Below are 19,473 nucleotides of genomic sequence, written 5' to 3'. Positions count from 1 at the left end.
TTTGTAATATAAATTATTTAGCAGTGACCAGATTCCATGTTAGGTGCTTTATTACTTAATCTCCCCTATTTTCATGTGTTTTCCACGAGTAGCATAAATTTTTCTTGAGTGTATTGGTAATTCAGGGTGAATAGCTGTGGCCATGCATTTGATTTACAAAGAGCTTCCAAGCATGTTATTGTTCTTTAGATTCAGAATTTGAATTAATCCTATTAGACCCATCAATTTCATTATATGCTTGCTATACACTCATCGGAACAATGCAGCTTTTTCTGTCATGTATTTTAATGTAATCAATTCTTATTATAAGCATGAAATCCATTTTATATGTTTTTAAAAATATTTATTTCAAGTTAATAATTTCAGTGAATTTTGTTAAGCCTCACCTTTAAATTCACCATTTAATGGGATAGGAATATGGACATAATGACTGAATCGGATTATGTTCTTGTGAAACCACTGTGACTTCACTGACACAAAGGTTATCTTATGTGGTGGTGATGTTAGCTTGGCCCATCTTGTCCATGCAGTTCTGCTCAGACCATTGTCTTCACTGCAGCTCTGTTGTTTCTCTGTCTTGCAGCAACTTCTGCTGATCGTTTTTACCGCATTGACAGATCTCAGGTAAATCTTTATTCGGTTACTGTTTCTATAGATTTTTTTTTTATTTTCAAATCTATGTCAAATGCAGCTTAAAATGAATTATCTGCTGTTCCTCCTGTAAAAATGCTACTGATGTCTCATGAAAAGTAGAGGAAAAAATTCTGTGCCATTTTTTTAGTTGATGTAATTCTTATCTTTTCACTGAACTTTTTTATCTGCTGACCATCTGCCCTTCTGTTTACTACCAATCTGATGTACAGATCAGAATTTTCTACATCTGTCATCCTTATCAAGTCTTACTAAGGGCATCTATGTGTCAGCAGAGTATTTGAGTTTATATCTTTACTGGTGCTTTTAGTCTCCAGAAGTCTTGATCCCATGTGTGTGACATGGAATAGCTATGGAAATTAAGGTGATGTTACAAGTTGAGAATTATAAACAGAGCTGTATCAAAATATTCCCAAGGGACCCCAAAACAGCGTGTAGCTCCATTGGACTCAAACCTGTGGTATAGATTTGACAATCTGAATATATTTTCTAAAAGACACTTTGAAAATTTTACAGAGCTTTTGGTGTTTCTGGTTTGTAGCCGGAACAGGCCAATTAGTGGCTCAGCATTAAGTGCAAACTGTTGATTTCACACAGTGGTCATTTGTATCTAGTCCTCCTGAGAACTGTGTAAGCTGTTTCTGGATCACATGAACATATGACTGTTTCCTAGCAAAAGCAGCTGGTGGTTTAGTTCAAGCAGAAGGAGCTGTGGCTTTAGTTCAGAGGTCCCAGATTCAGGGTCTGTGTGTAGTCACCATGGGAATTCTTTGCACACAGTCATATAAATGCTTTGATCAAGTCATACTTTAACATTTGGAAAGCAAGGGTGAAGAAGATGCTGCTACAGGTTAAACTGGGCAATGTGACCCTGTTTGGCTTATTCTGTATTTCTTTAATGCTTGACTCTGTACAAGTGGTCATCTTTCCCTCCTACTCCTTTTCCCTGTGTTTCTGTGGGAAAAGATCAATACTGTGTGACGGTCCCAGTGCACAAATGGTGGGAAGTCTCCTGCCCATTTGCCTGTGTAGACAGGCCTGCTCACGCTCGGTGGTTTTTGAAGGACAATGAGCCTTCAGTGACAATAACAAAAAAGAGGGACTGAGAAAGAGAGCTTTGGTAACGGAGATGTGAAACCAGAATGTAAAAGCAATAGATGTCTGGGACAGTATCCCCAAACAATGAAAATTTCTGTCAGCCATTATCAGAGGGCAAGACCTTAAGTGTTGGTCCTCATTTCGAAAGGCAAACCTCAGCGTTTGGGTAGGCCTCCAGTTTTCAGCTGAATGACATAGAGTCATTGAGTAGCAGCCTTTTAAGTGTTGCTGTGAGTGTGAACCTTGCTGGTTGGGAATCTTGTTTTACTTGAAATCTATGAAGTATTTATTGGTGACTTCAGCAGCATTGGTTTTAGTGTGTGTGTATCTGTATGCGCTTAAATAAATACCCAGAGTCGCATGAATGCTCTTCAGAGACCCTGACGTGCACCCAGCTTTGCTATAGCCAACTGGGTGCTCTGAGAGACCAGTGATGTTGCAGGTTCATTATTTGTTCCTTGTATCACTTCAACAGGAACATTTGCACTTTGTGACGGAAATTTCGCAGGACGAGATTTTTATTTTGGACCCAGAGCTGGTAATGTCACAGCAGGTGGGGACGCCACCAGGAATGCCTGATCTGGTAGTGGAGCAGGCCTCTGGGTGAGTGGTGCTGGGATCTGGCTTTCAGCAGCCGTATTAGAGTTGGGCATCTCTTTTCTGGTCCCCTTTTCTGAAGGGTTGGGAGATGTGGGAGGGCAGATCTTAAGCGGGGAGCTGGGGACAGGATCAGATGCAGCCATGGTAATGACAGAAGGACAGTGGAATAACATCTACTGCGTTAGGTGTCCTGGAGCACACAGCAGGACTAATGTACTTTGGCACTTTTCAACCTCCTCGCACCCCCGACTGTATCTGCCCCGCCATAAATCTGTATCAATTGAGTTAAATCCCTTCTCTGCATGGTGAGGGCTCTGATACCACTGTATAAGGGCCTGAAGCCCTTTGTGCTTAAGAACTATGGTGAAACATCTTTGTTTCTTCTCATCCTCTGGGCAGACCAGAAATGCTCCTATTCATCTTTAGGAAAAGTCTCATACTCATAGTGAGTTAAGCTATTTTAGCTTGCTGTGTGCTGAAAAATGCTGGGTACCAGTAAGCATTAGACAGCTTCAAAGCGGAGTACGTGAGGTAATTTCGGAGGAGTTGAATGCCTTTCCCTTCCTTCTTCCCTCCCTAGAATATCAGATCGGTGGAACCCTGCGGTTCGAAAGAGGATGCTGAGCGACAGCGGCCTTGGCAAGATTTCCCCACACTACGAGGTACCTGACAAACAAAAGGACGCCAGCCAGACACATATGCTGCAGTAAGAGCCCTCTGCATTTCTCTGCTTGATGATGCACTGTCACCATCACCACAGACAAGTCCTAGTGGCTCCTTTAAGCTTAATGAATTGTGCTGACATGCTGAAATTACAGATGTCCTTTTGCTTCTTCTCTTTTGGTCATTCCTTCTGTTTCTTCCTCCTTTTCCATTATTATATGTTCTTGCCTTTTTTTTCTTCTCTGTGGCACCCTGTACTCTTAATAAACCTAGATCCAAGTTTCCAAAAGTAAATACATTATTTTGGATGCCTGAAGTTCCAGCTAAGGGAACATGCATGTCCCCTGGTTATGAGAAAGACCGAAGCGCTCACCCTTAAGGTAGCTCTGATGCAATGTGACAAAGCAGAAACCTCTACAATTGCTGCTTACTTTCAAAGATGTAGGCAATAGTTTTCATTTAATCTTGAACCAGAGAGACCATTATCAGTGTAGGATGACTAAGGAGTGGTTTCGTTGCTGATAATTCCCCCATGTAGGAGACTTCCACCACCACAATCCTGTTGGCCATGTTCAGATTTGTCTAAGAGCATCTCTTATTCTACTTGCCTATTTTAGAATTGGTTCTCAGTTTTTTGGTCCTGGAGTTCTGGGCTGATGCAGATTATTCGTTATACCAGTGGGCAAGCTCTGAAGTGTGTTTAGACACTGCCTCATTTGCTGCCAAGCTGGAAGGTGTGTAATAAATGAGGCAGGGGATTGCAGCAGAGAAAGCGGGTATTATTATAGTTAAGGCAGCTGAACGCTGCTCTGGAGGACTGCCTTCTGCCCTCCATTTCCCTCACAGAATTTCTGAATGATGCAGATCTACAACAAACTTTTCACGAATGGCCGGTAACAACAGGCTTCTCATTCTGTGCATGTCCACTGTGAAGTAGGTTGGGTTTCTGAGAGGCCGTTACAAGACTTTGAAAGAGAGTGAAGGGCTGGAAACTGAGAAATAGGCTTTCTGTGTGCCTCAGGTTGTATTACTAAAACTAATGGAAAACTTGTGCCTGCCTTCCTTCTGACTCTCATTTTCCCAGCTGCAGAATACAGATAATATTGCAACCTCACCTTAGAGGAGCACAATGAGGGTGAATTTCATGGTCATAAGAAACTTGGATACTATGGGGATATTCTGCCAAAGATGCTTAGGAGAAAATGAATAATTTTACATTTTGTGCACAGTGTTGGTAGTGTGGAATAAATAAATCTTGAGGCTGTGCACTGCGTGTGCAAAATACAAAAGGATATCAAGCAATAAAACTTGTGGAAAGAATTTTAGCAAAATTCCCCAAAAGGAATCTGGGAAAGCACAGAGGGGACGATTCCTCCTGTACATGGAGTTCTCGTGGATCCTTTAAGAGTCATCAGTTTCCAGTGCTTTACATCTAGTCTGAAATACTGTACAGCACTTCCAGCTCAAAGAGCAATACCCTATAGCCTGTCATTAGGGCAAGTGAGAGGGCACTTGCTGTGAGAGAAAGTGTCATCAGTTGACCCACTGGGGCTGTTTTCTCAGTGGTCATTTTTCTCCTAAACAGGGGTTGGGAGTGACCCTCCTCCGATGTTAGGAACTGATTAGACCACAGCTGGTCATAGCCTGGCTACAGGCTGCTTAGAATGTCTCTGGCATCGCTCTGTATATAAATGTGTGTGTGTATATATATATATAAAAAAAAAACCTCTTTAAGATGAAGTCATTATTTCTGGCAAGTGAGGAGTGTAGCTAAAAAGACAGAGTATGCAAATTGAAGGATCCCTTAAATTACTTCAATCAATGAAATTAGAGAACATGTGATCTAAAAATAATTATGATGTTTGGTGTTGCTTTTGATCACAAGCTGTTGGGGTAAAAAGTAATTTGAATGTAATGGTTTTGAGGCAGGGGTCTTTCTGAGAGAAAATTTATGCTTTTGTTTTTAATTAAGTGAGCTTCATGTTAGTTAATTTTTGGGTGGCTTTTGATTAATGGTATTTCATGGTTTGCTCCCTTTCTGATGGCTCTTTGATGTGTGACTGATGTGTGGAGTGGGCGGGACATAAAACAGCATCTTGATGCAGTAACCAGGAGCTGGGGCAGATCGTAGCTTAATAGGAACATCAAATTGGTGTGAATGGTGCATACAAAAAAACAACAGGAAGACAATTACTTGGACTACTGGTGCTTGGTCTTGAAAAAAGCTAAGTATTCTGGGCTGACTCCACTGAAACGTGTAATTGGACTCTTCCTTTGAACATGAGTGGGTTCATCATTCTGATTTATCCTGTGATCAAATAGTGCAGTGAGATGGGGATAACCATTCCCTCATAGCCTGCTGTAAACATTCATTGTTGGCCATGTATTTCTCTTCCTAGTTAGGTGTTTGTCACCCTGTTATGTGATGAGAGCTGGAAAATTAAATAAAATAAAACCCACAACAGCATACAAAAATGAAAAGGTGACTATATCTTGGTAGAGGTTTAATCTACATCTTTTAATTGAAGTCATTAATTTTCCCATTGTTTGGGGCAGTAACAACCACTCTTCTAGCATCTGTCCAGCTGTGATGGTAATGTGTTTCCAAAGCTGCTAGCTGCATTGTCTGAACTGAGTGCATGGCTCGTGAAGGGTGGGCAAAGGTTGGCCAAAATGCCATCTGGTCCTGTCAGGGAGAGGAAATAAAAATGCCTGTAGGGGCTGGAAGGTGGCTGCAGCCCTCTACACTAAATAGACATTAATTAGCTAGTATTACCACCCAGGCACTGCTTTATGAGGCAAAAATAACCTAGTTCCTGAGAGGGAAGAAGGAAAAGGCTAAATGCCAAGTGTTTTAACTCAACCACAAGAATCAGATCATTGCCCAGGAAATCAGTGTGACAGTACAGATGTTACAAGGTAGTTTAGGTTTTGGGTTTTTTAAGAGAAATCTTTGCGTGGTACAAGGTGAGAAGAGCATCAGGGATGCAAGTTTGCATGTAGAAAGGTGAAGGAATGCTCATCTAGTGAAAGTTAAAAAAATATAAAGAGATGATTCTTAGGATTTGCACATGATAGGCAGGAGCTGCCTAGTGATAGTGAACCTTTAAAATTTCAAAGGTTGGTGAAGACTTGAAAAATTCAAGTGTTTCCCCAAAACTCTTGCACTGGAAAACTCAGCATCACTTTTTAAATAGAGGGAGTAGTCTGCCCTGGTGTGTTTTTGTTGCGGTTTAACCCCAGTGAGCAACTAAGCCCCACACAACCGCTCGCTCACTCCCCTCTGGTGGGATGGGGGAGAGAATCAGAAGGGTAGAAGTGAGAAAACTCATGGGCTGAGATAAAAACAGTTTAACAGGCAAAGCAAAAGCCATGCACACAAGCAAAGCAAACCAAGGAATCCACTCCCCACTTCCCATGGGCAGGCAGGTGTTCAGCCATCTCCAGGGCAGCCGGGCTCCATCATGCCTAACGGGGACTTGGGAAGACAAACACCATCGCTCCGAATGTCCCCCTTTCCTCCTCCTTCCCCAGCTTTCTATGCTGAGCATGACGTCCTATGGTCTGGGATATCCCTTGGGTCAGTTGGGGTCAGCTGTCCTGGCTGTGTCCCCTCCCAACTCCTTGTGCCCCCCCAGCCTCCTCGCTGGTGGGGTGGGGTGAGGAGCAGAACAGCCCTTGGCTCTGGGTGAGCACTGCTCAGCAGGAGCGAAAACATCCCTGAATGACCAACACTGTTTTCAGCACAAATCCAAAACACAGCCCCATACTAGCTACTGGGAAGAAAATTAACTTTACCCCAGCCAAAACCAGCACAGTTTTGATAGCAAAATCTGAAATAGTTTTCTGGTTCAGATTTAGTACAAGCTGCATCTATAAGATTAACCCCCATGAGTGAAGTGCGTATGTTTTAACCAGCTATTTGTACACCCGGACAAATTACTTTCCATTATTTAAAATCCCAGATGAGTACTGATTGCTTTCAAACAAATCTTATTTGAGTGAAGGCATAAATCACCATCTCATCTTCACTGTACACTCCTGTGTAGTCTTTGTAATAGAATTAGAGCACAACAAAATGCAGTGTCTGTTTATGCTTGAGTCTCTCTCTTCTTTCTCTTCTGTTATCTTAGATACTTTTACAAATAGCTTGTAAGGCACCACTCTCACTACCTTGAAGTGGAGCATGAGAAGGTTTTGCCTAAAGCAGCTCTCCACCTCTCGCTAGGAAAGTGATATTAAAATGGAGAAGGCATTAGTGAAAGGAAAGATGAGGGCTCAAAGAGGAGGAAAAGCAATGTAAAGAGAACTGAGAAGGGTTCAGGGAAAGATAAACATAGGCTAAACAGGGAAAGTACTTTTAAGAAAGAAAGAAAAAACCAATATAGCAAATGGATAAGAAATTGTTTTGAGGGAAAGCAAGTTCCCTGAGTGACACCAAGTGGGAATAAGTGATGCATCTCAGTGTGGGGTCTGGTCCTGTATTTTGAAAGCTCTCACTATTGTCAGTGTGATGCAGTCACAATACTTAAAATCTTGCGCACATTCCAGATGAAAGGTACAATTTTTTCACTATTAGGAAATCTTTTCTTTAGTTGCTGCTGTAAATCTTCCCCTACCCCTATTTCTGGAGACTTTCTTGACAAAAGAGGGCACCTGTTAATTTTTTTTTTTTTTTTTTACACTCTAGTGCCCAGGCATGGTAAATAATGAATTTTATGTACTTTATGCTCCTGTTGTGAATATTAATTCTCTCCATCTACTTCAAGACTTTAGCTGCCTTCATTGCTTTTTGAGATTTTCAGTGGGAAAAAAGGAATAATTATTGGTTTCCTTTGGAATTCAAACTTAAAGATATGTGCCTGCAGTTCTGAAAAGATATATTTCTGCCTTTTCTCATTCCCTTAAATACTTACAATGTAACAATGAAAATCTAGCAGAATTTTGGCATTGCTTGAATAATTTGCCTTGAAATTCCTTTCTTGCCACCCAGAAAAAAAATGAGCTTGACAAACAATAGGAAGGCTCTTAAAAAGTGGAATTTAGCTGACAAAAAGGAGTGTGTTTTTTCTGTGAGATCCCTATGTTTTTAAAAACAAACTCTTGCGGAAATAGTTTGAATCTCTTATATTCTCTGTATAATCAGTTCAGTACAGAGATACTCATAAACAGGATGGGTTTTTATTTTGCAGTACAATCATTGAATACAAGAACAATCTGGAGACTGTAGCACTGTAGACAGAAATACTTTCCAGTGAAATTCATACTCTTTCCAGATTGACAGCAAAGAAAAATCTTGCTTAGTGCCTTGTGCTGCTTTGCAGCCTGTGGGATTTCAAAAGTTTCTTTAAGGACAGCTACTGCTTCTGGTATCTGTTACTATTTGGAAGCTAATTTGAGTGTCCAGCTTTTACAATTTTTCTAGAAGTTTTCTTTTTCCTTCTGGAGCTGCTTATACAGCAACCTCAAGTACAACTGTAGATACAGAATATATATGAATTTGTCAAATGATTTGTCATGAAACTGGAAATGAGACTTTTACCTGGACAAACATTAATTCACAAGTTACTTTTGAGCCCCTCCCACATTGTCACTTAATCTATGTCCTCTTTTCCCAGTCAATGTTTCTAGTTCTAGTGATGTTCATCCCTGTCATAGCCAGGAAGAGGGGACTCCTGGACGTGTCTTGGTAGATTATGAATGGATTAGTAGACACACCTTGACTCAGAAAAAGTGGCAGAAAAAAGGAACACAGTTTAGAGAGGAAAACAATGCTAAAAGCACAGGGGATGGAGGGGAATGTTGGCACCAAAATATCTTTTCAAAGACTGGCCTGCATGAGGTATGTTATTAGTATATCCTGAGTATATGATGTACAGACTGTATGTGAGGTAAACATGAGAACAGATGTTCTCAACTCAGGATTCAAGAGGCTTTGTGTTACTTCTGCCATGTTGCAACCATCTCAGGGTTGGTTTTGGGCATGGAAAGACCCTGGCATTTTGCTCTCATGTCTGAAGATGGGGAAGCAGGACTGGGGAAAGTTTTACCGCAAACAGTCCCTGCTATGTCAGGGGATGAGCCATGGCTCTACGGTGATTGCACCCACCAGACCCAAGGGACCTTTGCAAACAGCAAGAATCAGGTGGTTCTGGAAACTTTTTAACACGAACTTTCAACAACTTCTTGTGTCGCCTTTAAGTGACTGAATACATGGAAAACCTTATTTAATCACCTCTTCGTCTGTTAATTAGTAGAAAATGTATGTCATTACTGCTGAAGTCTGGCCTTATCTACAGAGAACTGGGGTGTAGAAAAATCATGCTTTTTACTTATTAAAATTTCTGTGACAGTCACTAGTATTTGGTACTTACACATCATCCTGTGAACCCCCTCTCCCAGTACTGAGCTTTAAGACACTGTCTTTTGCTTCTGCTCTTGTTAACTGTAATTGGAAAAGGAAGAAATCAGAATTTGTTTTAGATTTGCATGTGCATGGCCTTATTTGTGTATGTGAGTGCAATGTAAATAGTGTTTGTTTTCTTCCAGAATTAAGTCTCCAGCCTTTGCTGTTGAGGTGCTGAATTGCTAAGGGGTTTTAACAACAGTAGGCACATCTGATGAGGTGGGTTTGTGTTGCTGCCCCTTCCATATGCAGTGGAAAAAGAGTACATCCTGCAGTGCATCCTGTAGGATGTTTTTTTTCCTCATCAGTACTTATTAACAAATAATTTTATTATTCAGAATGTAGCTCCCTGGAGTGGACTGGGTGGGATTTTAGCTTCCTTTTTTCCCGCTCACCTGCCCCTGAGCCCTCATTCTGAGGGCTCTTAATGATTTTTGTAGCATCTCAACACCTGATGCACAGCTGAGGAAATTCACCCTGCTGACAAATTATTTTGGCAGATAGTGACATGCAAAATACTCCCCCACACCATGAGACTACAAATTGGCTTCTTTAGAGACATCTTGCTTCTTGACTGGCACCCTGCTTTTCAAAAGGGAAATGCAAGCAGTCCAGCTCTCCTCTTCTCCTTGGGGAGATTTCAAGCAACAGAATACACATGTGCTTGACAAAGGGACCTTCCTACCTGGATGTTGAAAAAGTCAACTACCACCTAGCTTGAAAATGCTTTCTGAATAGTTCCAGTAGATAAGGGGATGAAAAAGAGTTTTCCATGTGGAATGTAAGGGTTTTTTTGTTGGAGTGTGTTTAAAGGATAAAATTAACGTTGACAAAGTACAGATAGCTGGTGCCTTGGTTTTCTTTAAGTGGTTTACCATAACAGCTATAAATCTGCTTTCCACTCTTTGGCTGATAGCCAAGGTTGAAGCAGTAGAGTTGTTTCTTTTTTCTCTTTTCTTGTTACAACTCTTTCTTTGTCCTTTTTCCTTTGCTTCCATCCTTGCTTGCTTACTTTAGCCCTTGGATTGAGAAGCAGAATCTGTGCTGAGAAGTAAAGAAGCTCTACAGCAAAGAAGGCAGGGAACATATCAAGACAGTCACTTCTTGTACCTTTGTTTTCCGTTTGGCTGGGTAAAAGAAAATGACATTTGATAATTTGATCTTTAGGGCCTACTGCTTTCCTGTGAGCGTCAGGCACGTGGTAACTGCACCTGGCAAGAGAAGGGTGGAGGAGAGAGTGGAGCTGATGATGCCATTGTAGCTTTATGGAGTGGAAACAGCAGACCTATGGCCCCCAGTGACATTAAAGGCACTGGAAGAGGGGCTAGCTGGGTTTACTGGGGTGATATAGTATGATCAACAGAAAGAAAGCATGTGTTCTTCTGGGCTTGCATTAAGCACTGGTATAAATATAAGGTGAATATCCTCCAGCACAGCAGGCTTCCAGTCCAATAAAAGTTAGAAAAGAAGTGAACCTTGTAGTTTTAGGTAATATGTATGTCTGTATTTGTGTGTACTTGTTACTTATTTGTAAGAGTTGAAGTAAGAAAAAAAAAACACCCCAAACATCCCAGTCCTAGTTTTCTGAGCATTGCACAGGAATAGCAAGCCTGTGTCCATGTGTTCTGTCCCTGCCATAAGGAGCTGCCATCTGCTCAGACAGGAGACTGGTTCTTAATGTGCTCTCACTACCAAGCTGCTTTATCAAAGCCAAAACTACTAAGCTTCAGGGCACGGGTATGAAACACAGTCCTGTACATATGTAATACACACATTGGAATACATAATGTGTCCAAGCTTTCACACTAGGACATGTCATGATATGCATTCAGACTGTATTTATTGATACTCTGTTCGTATTCCTAAGTTCTAGTTTTTAACGGGCTTGCAAAGAGAAGAGAAATGTGATTTGGTAAAATAACTGCTCTAGACTATCACACAGAAGTACTACTTCACCTGAGCTGACAGTGTTAAACTCCAAAAAGTCAAACCTTTGCTAACTTTCTCTGGTTCTTCAGATATCTGCATGTTTGGATTTCAGCTGTGGCTGGAAACTGGAAAGTGTCAAAGTACCATGCAGCAAAAAGCTAGAGACAAAGCATAGTCATGTGAAAATAGGTCACCTTTTGAGGTTTGCAATTTAGTATTTTAGACCCGCAAAGTTCAGGGTGTTTGGATAAGGCTAGGAGCAATATTTTGACCTGAGCCTTCACTTGACTCATTGAACAAAAAGTGAGGTTTTTCACTAGGGCTGCTTGAAAAATATATTGGTGAGCTCTTATTGCTTGGTGGAGGTATGCGTGAAAGAAGTTTATTTCTTCTAGAAAATGTTGCTTGAAACAGAAAGTACCTGTGAACGTGGGCTGGATTTAATATGCTTGGGTTGGGGAGATTCTCCGGTTTGCCTGAGAACTGCTGAGGGACAGGCAGCGTGTTCCCCTGGTTGTGCGTCTTGGCATGGCTGCTCTGCAGGGGACTGTCCTTGCTCTCCCATGTCTAGGGTACGTGTCCCTGTCCCCCAGCTGCGGGCTTATATATAAGGGTGTAGCAGGTACTGCCTCTTCTTAAAATGCCTGCCAAAGCATTTCTTGGGTGAGAGGAGAAACGTCGGAAAGCTTAAAAGCATTCCAATGGGGAGGGAGAAAAGTCGTCCCTGCTTGCCTGCTGCTCCTCTGCGCTGGGAAAGGAGCACTCAAACCCCCAGCTTTGTCTGGGTAGCTGAGACTGAGCGAGCGTTTAGCAGTTCTGGCACAGAGGTGTGTGCAAGGGAGGGAAATACATGAGGAGCGGGGCTGTAACACAGAGCCTTGCTGAGGTTCCTGGCACTGTTGGTGCCCATGGGCAAGTAGGGACAGATGGACCTGGCTAAATTGTGCCAAGAGCTGAAATCAGAGAGCCAGAGGTGGCTTGGAGCCAGTGTAACCCTGACTTCTAGATTCTTGTTTCTGCGCCAGGCGTCTGAAAGTGCAGCACAAAACCATATCTGAAACTCCCATTATAAGTTTTATTCTTCATTAATTATTTTATAGCAGGGGTGTAAAGAGCTCAGCAATTCTGCTCTGCCTAGGATTATAGAAGGACCTGTGTGTTATGCACATTAACTGAGGTGATTTTTTTTTTTTTATTGAAAGTTGGCAAGCAAGTGAGGATTGCTTAGTGCTTACCACTTGTTAAAATCAGGCCACTTATTTTTGAACATAATTGCAAGAATCTGTTTCTGAGGGATTCCTGTGTTTCAGCCTCTCTCCTCCTCAAACCACTAAAGGCTATTTATCAGGAGTGACTGGTTTGCTTTGTGGTAACAAACACACCACTTAGGGTAGTTTCTAGGTTGTTTAGAAACCCAAACTGGCCTAAGATTATTTGGGTGATGTTTTGAGATACTAAGCAGCTAATGTGCTTCATTTCCATCTAGCCTGAGGGCCAAGTGGGGACATGACTTCTGAATCAGAGTATATCTGATGTGCTTGCAGTGTGGCTGTCATGGCTTTGTGGTTACAAAAATAATTCATAAGTTAGTCATATATATAATTCATAAGGTAAAGTCATATAATTCATAAGGTAAAATCATAGCAAAATGATCTCTGGGTTAATCTTTTTCTGGAAAAAATAAAAGTACCCAGATCTGTTGTTGAGAAAAGGGGTCAGATGGTTTGTTACCTGATTGCACCTAACATTTTTTTTCTGCTGTTCATGTAGGATGTTAAAGCAGTGTATAGGCCCAGCCCCTTTAGTTCCTGTCCCAGGTCTTTTTAATAAAGAGCAGTTTCACACAGCATGCAGTCCCTTGACATGCAGTCTGTTGTTTTGCCAAAGTATTACATGGTGTCGTTAGATCTCACTTTATTTCTTTTAGCATCAGAGCCACCTCAGCTACTGCCTTTCCTTTGTCTTTTGCCCCCCAAATTCATCAAGTGATTGACAGGTAGGTCAGCGAGGATTTTGAAGATTTAATTCAAATCTGGAAATGGAAGAATAGCATTTCAAAGAAGCTTGGATCAGGCCCTCTTCAAAATGAATGTCTTGCATTCCCCTGAGATATGTTGGTGTCATGTGGTGATAAGAGAAAGAGAAGCCAAGTATTAAAAAACCAAAACAACAAACAACCCCTGATCACCCTACAGTGATCCTGCTGGTTGTTTGGAAATACCTTCTTTTTCAAGGAAATTACATGCCAACTTTCTTAGGTCATGTTTTGACCTTGATTCCAAGGTAGAACTGTCTTTTTCAAGATGAACATGTTAGAACATCTCTCTCATTTCTTCTTCTTCTTCTTTTTTAAATCAAGGTTAAGCATGTTAAGGTTTACAGCTGATTTTGCAGTAAAATCTTTTATTCCCTTGTTAAGCAGCAATTCCCAGGCAACTCCTCTGGGTGTCAGTACAGCTTCAGGTATAGCTGCATTGTGGTGTTCCAAGCCTTCATTCAAAGCATTCTACAGTGGACAGAGAAATGGTAAGAGATAAAAAGTTATACCGTAATGAGAAAAGATATGGAAAAATATAAGGAACACAGTCATGCCTGAGACACAGCAAGGAATACATCTGAGCTGCCCTTGTTTTACTACAAAGCCCCAAGCTACATTCCTGTATGTTGGAGTTCTTGTGAACAGCCTGAGGCAATGGGTTATGTGCAGGTAAAGGCTGAGGCTGCAGAAGGAAGCTACAGAGATGCTAGAAAAAGTACTGATCTTTGCCTTTAGCAGAATTAGAAAAAATTAGGCTCTTCAGGTTGTCATTACAGATTAACAGGACATGTCTAAATGGATTTCTGCAAAATAATAAATAACCTGAATGGAATTTTTTTAGATTCAGGGAGCATTGCTAGTCAGCATTTTCCCACGTGTAAGACAGTATGGCCATTGTCTATGAGAAATACTTGAGAGGAAAGAATGACAGGAAAGCTGCAATAGTAAAAGCAGAAAGCTTTGTAGAGAGAATCATAGAATTGCAGAAAAATTTAGGTTGGGGAGGACCTCTGAAGGTCATCTGATACAAACCCCTGTTCAAAATAGGTCCAGTTAGATGAAGTTGTTCATAGCCTTTCCAGATAAGTTTTGAATATCTGCAAAGCTGGAGGTTCAGCAGTGTCTCTGCACAACCTGTTCCTCTGTTTGACCACCCACATGGTGAAAAAAATTTTACTAATATCCAATCTGAATTTCTCATGTCCCAGTTTGTGACCGTTGCTTCTCCTCTTCTTTCTTTAAGCAGACTCTGGCTCTGTCTTCTTTATACCTTCCTTCCCATTAGGTAGTCGAAGGCAGCAATAAGATTTCCCCTGAGCCTTCTCTTCTTACTGAACGAACGCAGCTCCCTCAGCCTCTCCTCGTATGTCTCTCCTCACATGCCCTCACCATCTCCGTGGCCCTTTGTGGAACTCGGTCCAGTTTGTCAACGTCTGTCATGTTCTCAAGTCTCACAGGTACTGAGTAGAGGGTAAAAATGACTTCCATCTACTTTATGGCTGTGCTCTTGCAAATAGAGCCCAGTATGTCATTGGCCTTCGCTGTCGCAGGGAACTCTGCTGACTGATGTTCAATTTGTGCTCCGTTAACACCCTGCATCTTTTTCTGCAAAGCTGTTTTCCAGGTGCTAGGCCCTCAGCCTGTCTTGTTGCATGGGTTTATTCCTCCTGAGGTGCAGGACTTTGCATTTGCCTTTGCTGAACTTGCTAGGTTGCTGCTAGCCCACTTCTTCAGCCTGTCAAAGTCACTGAATTGGGCATATATAGGGTCAAATTGAAAGTGTGGGGAAGCTCTCAGTAATCCTTAGGCTTTTATTTTTCAAGTGCCATGGCAGAAAATGGTGATGCCCCGGCTGAGCGTTATCTTTAGCTCTTATTGGGTCCCTCCAAGGACGTGCTGAGGGACCAGAAAGCAAGCAGTTCTGTCTTTCTGCGAGTAAGATATGAGTCACTTTCTGCAGCTGGGACTGCAGGGGACTCACCAGTCCCACAGGTGTTGATGCAGATTGCTGAATGAGGGGGTTTCCTCACCTTTATTTTAAAAATACTTTATGTGCTAAAAATTTTCTTTTACTACAAACAGAGAATATATGAATAAATCCCAATAGGGATGCCACTTTCATTTCTGAAGAAATGTACAGATGAAATGAGAAAGAATGGGTTTAATCTGAAAGCTCTTTCCCTCCACTCATCACAGGCAGCTATTGTCAGACTGAATAAGAAAGTTTGCAGAAATACATTGCTTAAGCAGGGAAAAGGGAGAATGGTCATAAAAACCAGCAGAATTGCTGCACACAGATTGTTATTTGGCCTTTAAATTGTAAATGGATGGTTTTAAATAGGCCTGGTGCAGATGGTTTCTGCTACAGGTTTATTGATTAAAATAGCTGCTTTACATCAGCTCCGGGTTTGTTTCTCCAGAGGCTTTTGTCTTCATGAATAATGTACGCATTTGCTGAAATTTTGTTAGAATTCATCTGCTGGAGGCTGGCTGTATTTCTCTAGGTTCCTAAGCCTCAGTTGACTAGGCTCGAAATTGTGACAGTCCCTGCCCTTCCCTCCTTAGAAATGAATATTCCCTCTTCCACCCTTCCAGTGCTGAATAAATCTAGTGCTTGCACATTGGAGAGTGCACTTGGAAACAGCTGTGAGTGTCTGGCTGTTTGGGGAAGGCCTGCATGACACCAAAAGCTGTCTTGGCTATACTGTGGATTAGATTTTTGCCAGCAATTGATCCAAAGTCTGTAAGAGTGAGCAGAAAAATTCCAGTGAGCTTTGGATCAGACCATTAACTCTGAGGTACAGTGCTGGTTTAGGTGGGCATGTCTCATGCCTTCACTATCATAAGTCTTCCCATTTGCTGGAAGCTTCTAGTGAATGCGTGACTAGGGGCTTTTTACGTTACTATTCAGGCTATTTTAGGCATTTCTAAATCTGTGTACCTCATTTTCTGGGAAATCCTTGTGCATTTTGTGTTAAGCAGAAAAGGTACTGCTTTGCTTGCATAGGGAGTGGTGGAAGAGGCAATGTGCACCTTCCCCTCGCAGACTGAGGCTGGCAAGTGCTGTTATCTCTTCTGAGTAGAGCTCACCACTCTGCTACAGGAGGAGGACACTACTGAGGGACCTATAGCAAAAGGAGGGGTACAAACAACATGGAAAGCAAATGGAGGTGATAACGTACTTCCCCTCCTCCTCCCTTCTGATCCCCTTCCCGATCGTCATAGTAATATTTGTCTTCCCCTTAACTAGTCACTACAGCAATAGCTCTTTGTGAAGCATCTGTCAAACCAGGGCAGGAGAAAAGCCAGATTAATGCCTTTGGTGAAAATGTTTGAAATTGGGCTTCCTTTTCACGCTTATGCATGGGAAAAGAGCACTGTTGGTAGAAGACCTACTTTAATGTTATGATTCTGGAAATGTAGCCAGTCATAGACAATCTGACCTGTCTTTACTCTCTTGGGGAGGTGGGGGGTTTGATAAGCCTTTCTTTCTACAAGTTCATTTTACACCAAGATAAAAACAGAAAAAGTAACAGTTGTTATAAAAAATAAGCGATTCCATTCTGAAATGGCCAAGAACAGGATATTGCAGTGCCTGAACCTTTTCCTGAAGGTTTTCAGGGGTTTGATTTGTTTTGTTTAGTTTAACTAAATTAAATTTTTTTTCAAGATTTTATTTGGCAAAGTGTTTTGACCCAGGTGGGACCACAGATCTTGGCAGCTTATTAGTTCTTCTTGAAGTATCTCTGACTTGTCTCTAGTCTTTTTTAAGGCATGGAGGTTGTGAGAATGATAACTTGCTTCTTTATGACAGTCAAACACACAGCTAGAATCATATTAGGAGGGCAGCTGACAGGCGCTAGATAGGTGGTTACTGCGTGGATGTTAGCAGCTGAGAATCCTCCCTTCTCAGGACACTCGTCTGGTGACCAGTGCTGCCACAGTATATCCCTCACACTTCTTACAGACCTGAGAAAAAGATGTGTGACCGGAAATATGAGCATCCACTGGATTTTTTTGCTGTCAGGAGAGTCCCCTGTGGCTGTGGAGTGAGTGTATGTGGTTTAGAGCAGGTCATTAGACTTTCTTTCTTTCCTCCCTTAGAGCCTCTCATAAGCATGGGGTAGACCAGACAATGCATAAAATGCCCAACACTATTAGTGTGGACTTTTCAGCAGCCTCACTTCCTTACATTATAGTTACAAGCAGGACTCCCCTTGGTGTAGTTAGGCCAGTACTTGGACTGTTTGGAAAATCCCTTCCCCTGCTAAAATATCCAGCCTGAAATTGTAGGAGAATTTTGAGAGTCCTCTCCACTCTTTGCCAAAATACTTTATGTCAGTAGTGCAACAAAGGAAGCCTAGTTTATTGTGGTTGAACCTTTGGTATCTCCAATGGTGGAAGCTCTCATTGAGGTTTTCCTGTGGCTGAGATATTCAAAACCTCTCTTTGTGGCTTTGCAGCTATGTCAAAAAAATTTGAGCTTCTGCTATTTTGTTTCCTTGTGAAAGCAGGAATTGGGTCTCCAACCCCCCTGTTAACGATGGGTGAAATGAGCCAACAAGCTCAAACTTTATTGGGGTGAGGCAGAGAGGGCCATACATACACATCAAGATGCTCTGATTATATAAACCTTATTTTCTCAGGATACCAGGCTACACAGTTCCATGAAGCCTTTTAAATGAAAACACTGCTAGTAGCAACAGTAGTACCTGTCAGATTTCTTACTGTTCAAACATTTGTGTTCAAGGCATGCAACAAAGGTACGTGGCAGTAGTATTTTGAAAAATACCTACTAATTTGGGGCACACTAAATATGCACAAAGATATTTTCATCCCTCCCTTCAATGTTTTAATCGAGAAGGCAGTGGTATTGTAATAGTGTCTCTCCTGTTGTTGATGCTTTAAGGAACTAATGACATCTGTTTTACCAGGCATAAAGAAGAGCCAAATTATAGGATAATCTGTAGTGTTTATTTTACTGTTTCAAATAAAGATCTGAAAAGTGATGAAACTGTGCAATTAAGAAACAAAACAGAGGAATAAATTCTACTGATGCTGTGGGATACTGCATTAGCAATGGGTAGAGAGTCAGGATATGTGAGCTAAGGAACCTGGCATGACTCCTGCATGTAAAAATATTTTTAAATACCTGAAAATTTGTACCTCTTGATATGGCCCGTTCTACACTGTTTAACCTTGTAGGAAACACTGTGTGTTGAGTTTTGACCTTCAGAAGGCCTTCTGCTGGGGGTTGTGGAGAAAGGCCTGTAACTAACTGGTGAAAGCAGTGGGACAGAGTCCTGGTGATGCCTGCTAATCCTCTGGGTTACCCGCATTCCTACTGTATTTCTACAGACACGGCTGGAAGTGCAAGGGCAGAGCTGGCCTGGTTGGCAGCAGAGCAGGATACATGTCTAGGATGTTCAGCAGCAATCAAAGGATTTAATGGGAGTAGAGGATTAATTAATTCTGATCCATACAGACACATTGGCTTCTTGCACAGTCAGAATCGTAATTAGGCAATCACATTTTTTCCTTTCACAGTGACCATTGCTCCAGCTGTGTTGTAACTCTTTCCTCTCTTTCTTTGCAAATCTCTCTTTTTTTGAAACTAAAAATTTGCATACCTCATTAGGAAAGTTTCCTTCTTTTCTTTCCAGCTTTCCTGTTTGCATCTACCTATTTGCATATTTGCTTCTGATGTCCTATAATCCCTCAACCTTTATTTTCAGACCCCTGTTACGGAATGATATCATGACTCCTTCCTGAGCTTCTTCATTCCTCTAAATCCAGGGTTTCTAACCCTTGTTTCCGCCCCCAACACTCATCCCCTGCCTACTCAGTTAAATATACATGTGCTCTTTTCCCCTTTGTTCCTTCTTTTCCCTTCACCCCTTTGTGGTTGCTTTTCTTATGTCAGCTTTGATCTCTTGCTGGCAACACTAACATTTTTAAATCTTTAGTAATTTGTTATTTTTATACATTGATGCAAAATTAAATATATCTTGGAAAGGAAGCACGGGTTGCCCCATTCACTGTGGGAACAAACTCCTTGTTACCTGGGTGGGAAGGCTATATATGCAGT

General features: G+C 41.6%; 1 protein-coding gene across 1 annotated transcript in view; it reads left to right on the top strand.

Moving 5' to 3' along the window:
- Positions 1 to 19,473, top strand: part of DGKI (diacylglycerol kinase, iota) — a 121,375-nt gene that overhangs the window by 71,967 nt on the left and 29,935 nt on the right. The window contains exons 23-25 of the mRNA XM_010566252.1: positions 584 to 624; positions 2,225 to 2,352; positions 2,930 to 3,055. Coding sequence (XP_010564554.1) covers positions 584 to 624; positions 2,225 to 2,352; positions 2,930 to 3,055 — 295 coding nt within the window. The remainder of the gene's footprint in view (positions 1 to 583; positions 625 to 2,224; positions 2,353 to 2,929; positions 3,056 to 19,473) is intronic.

This window comes from Haliaeetus leucocephalus, unplaced genomic scaffold (genome assembly GCF_000737465.1).
Source record: "Haliaeetus leucocephalus isolate CR32 unplaced genomic scaffold, Haliaeetus_leucocephalus-4.0 Scaffold206, whole genome shotgun sequence".
NCBI classification, from domain to species: Eukaryota; Metazoa; Chordata; class Aves; order Accipitriformes; family Accipitridae; genus Haliaeetus; species Haliaeetus leucocephalus.
This window is presented reverse-complemented; position numbering and strand designations above follow the sequence as displayed.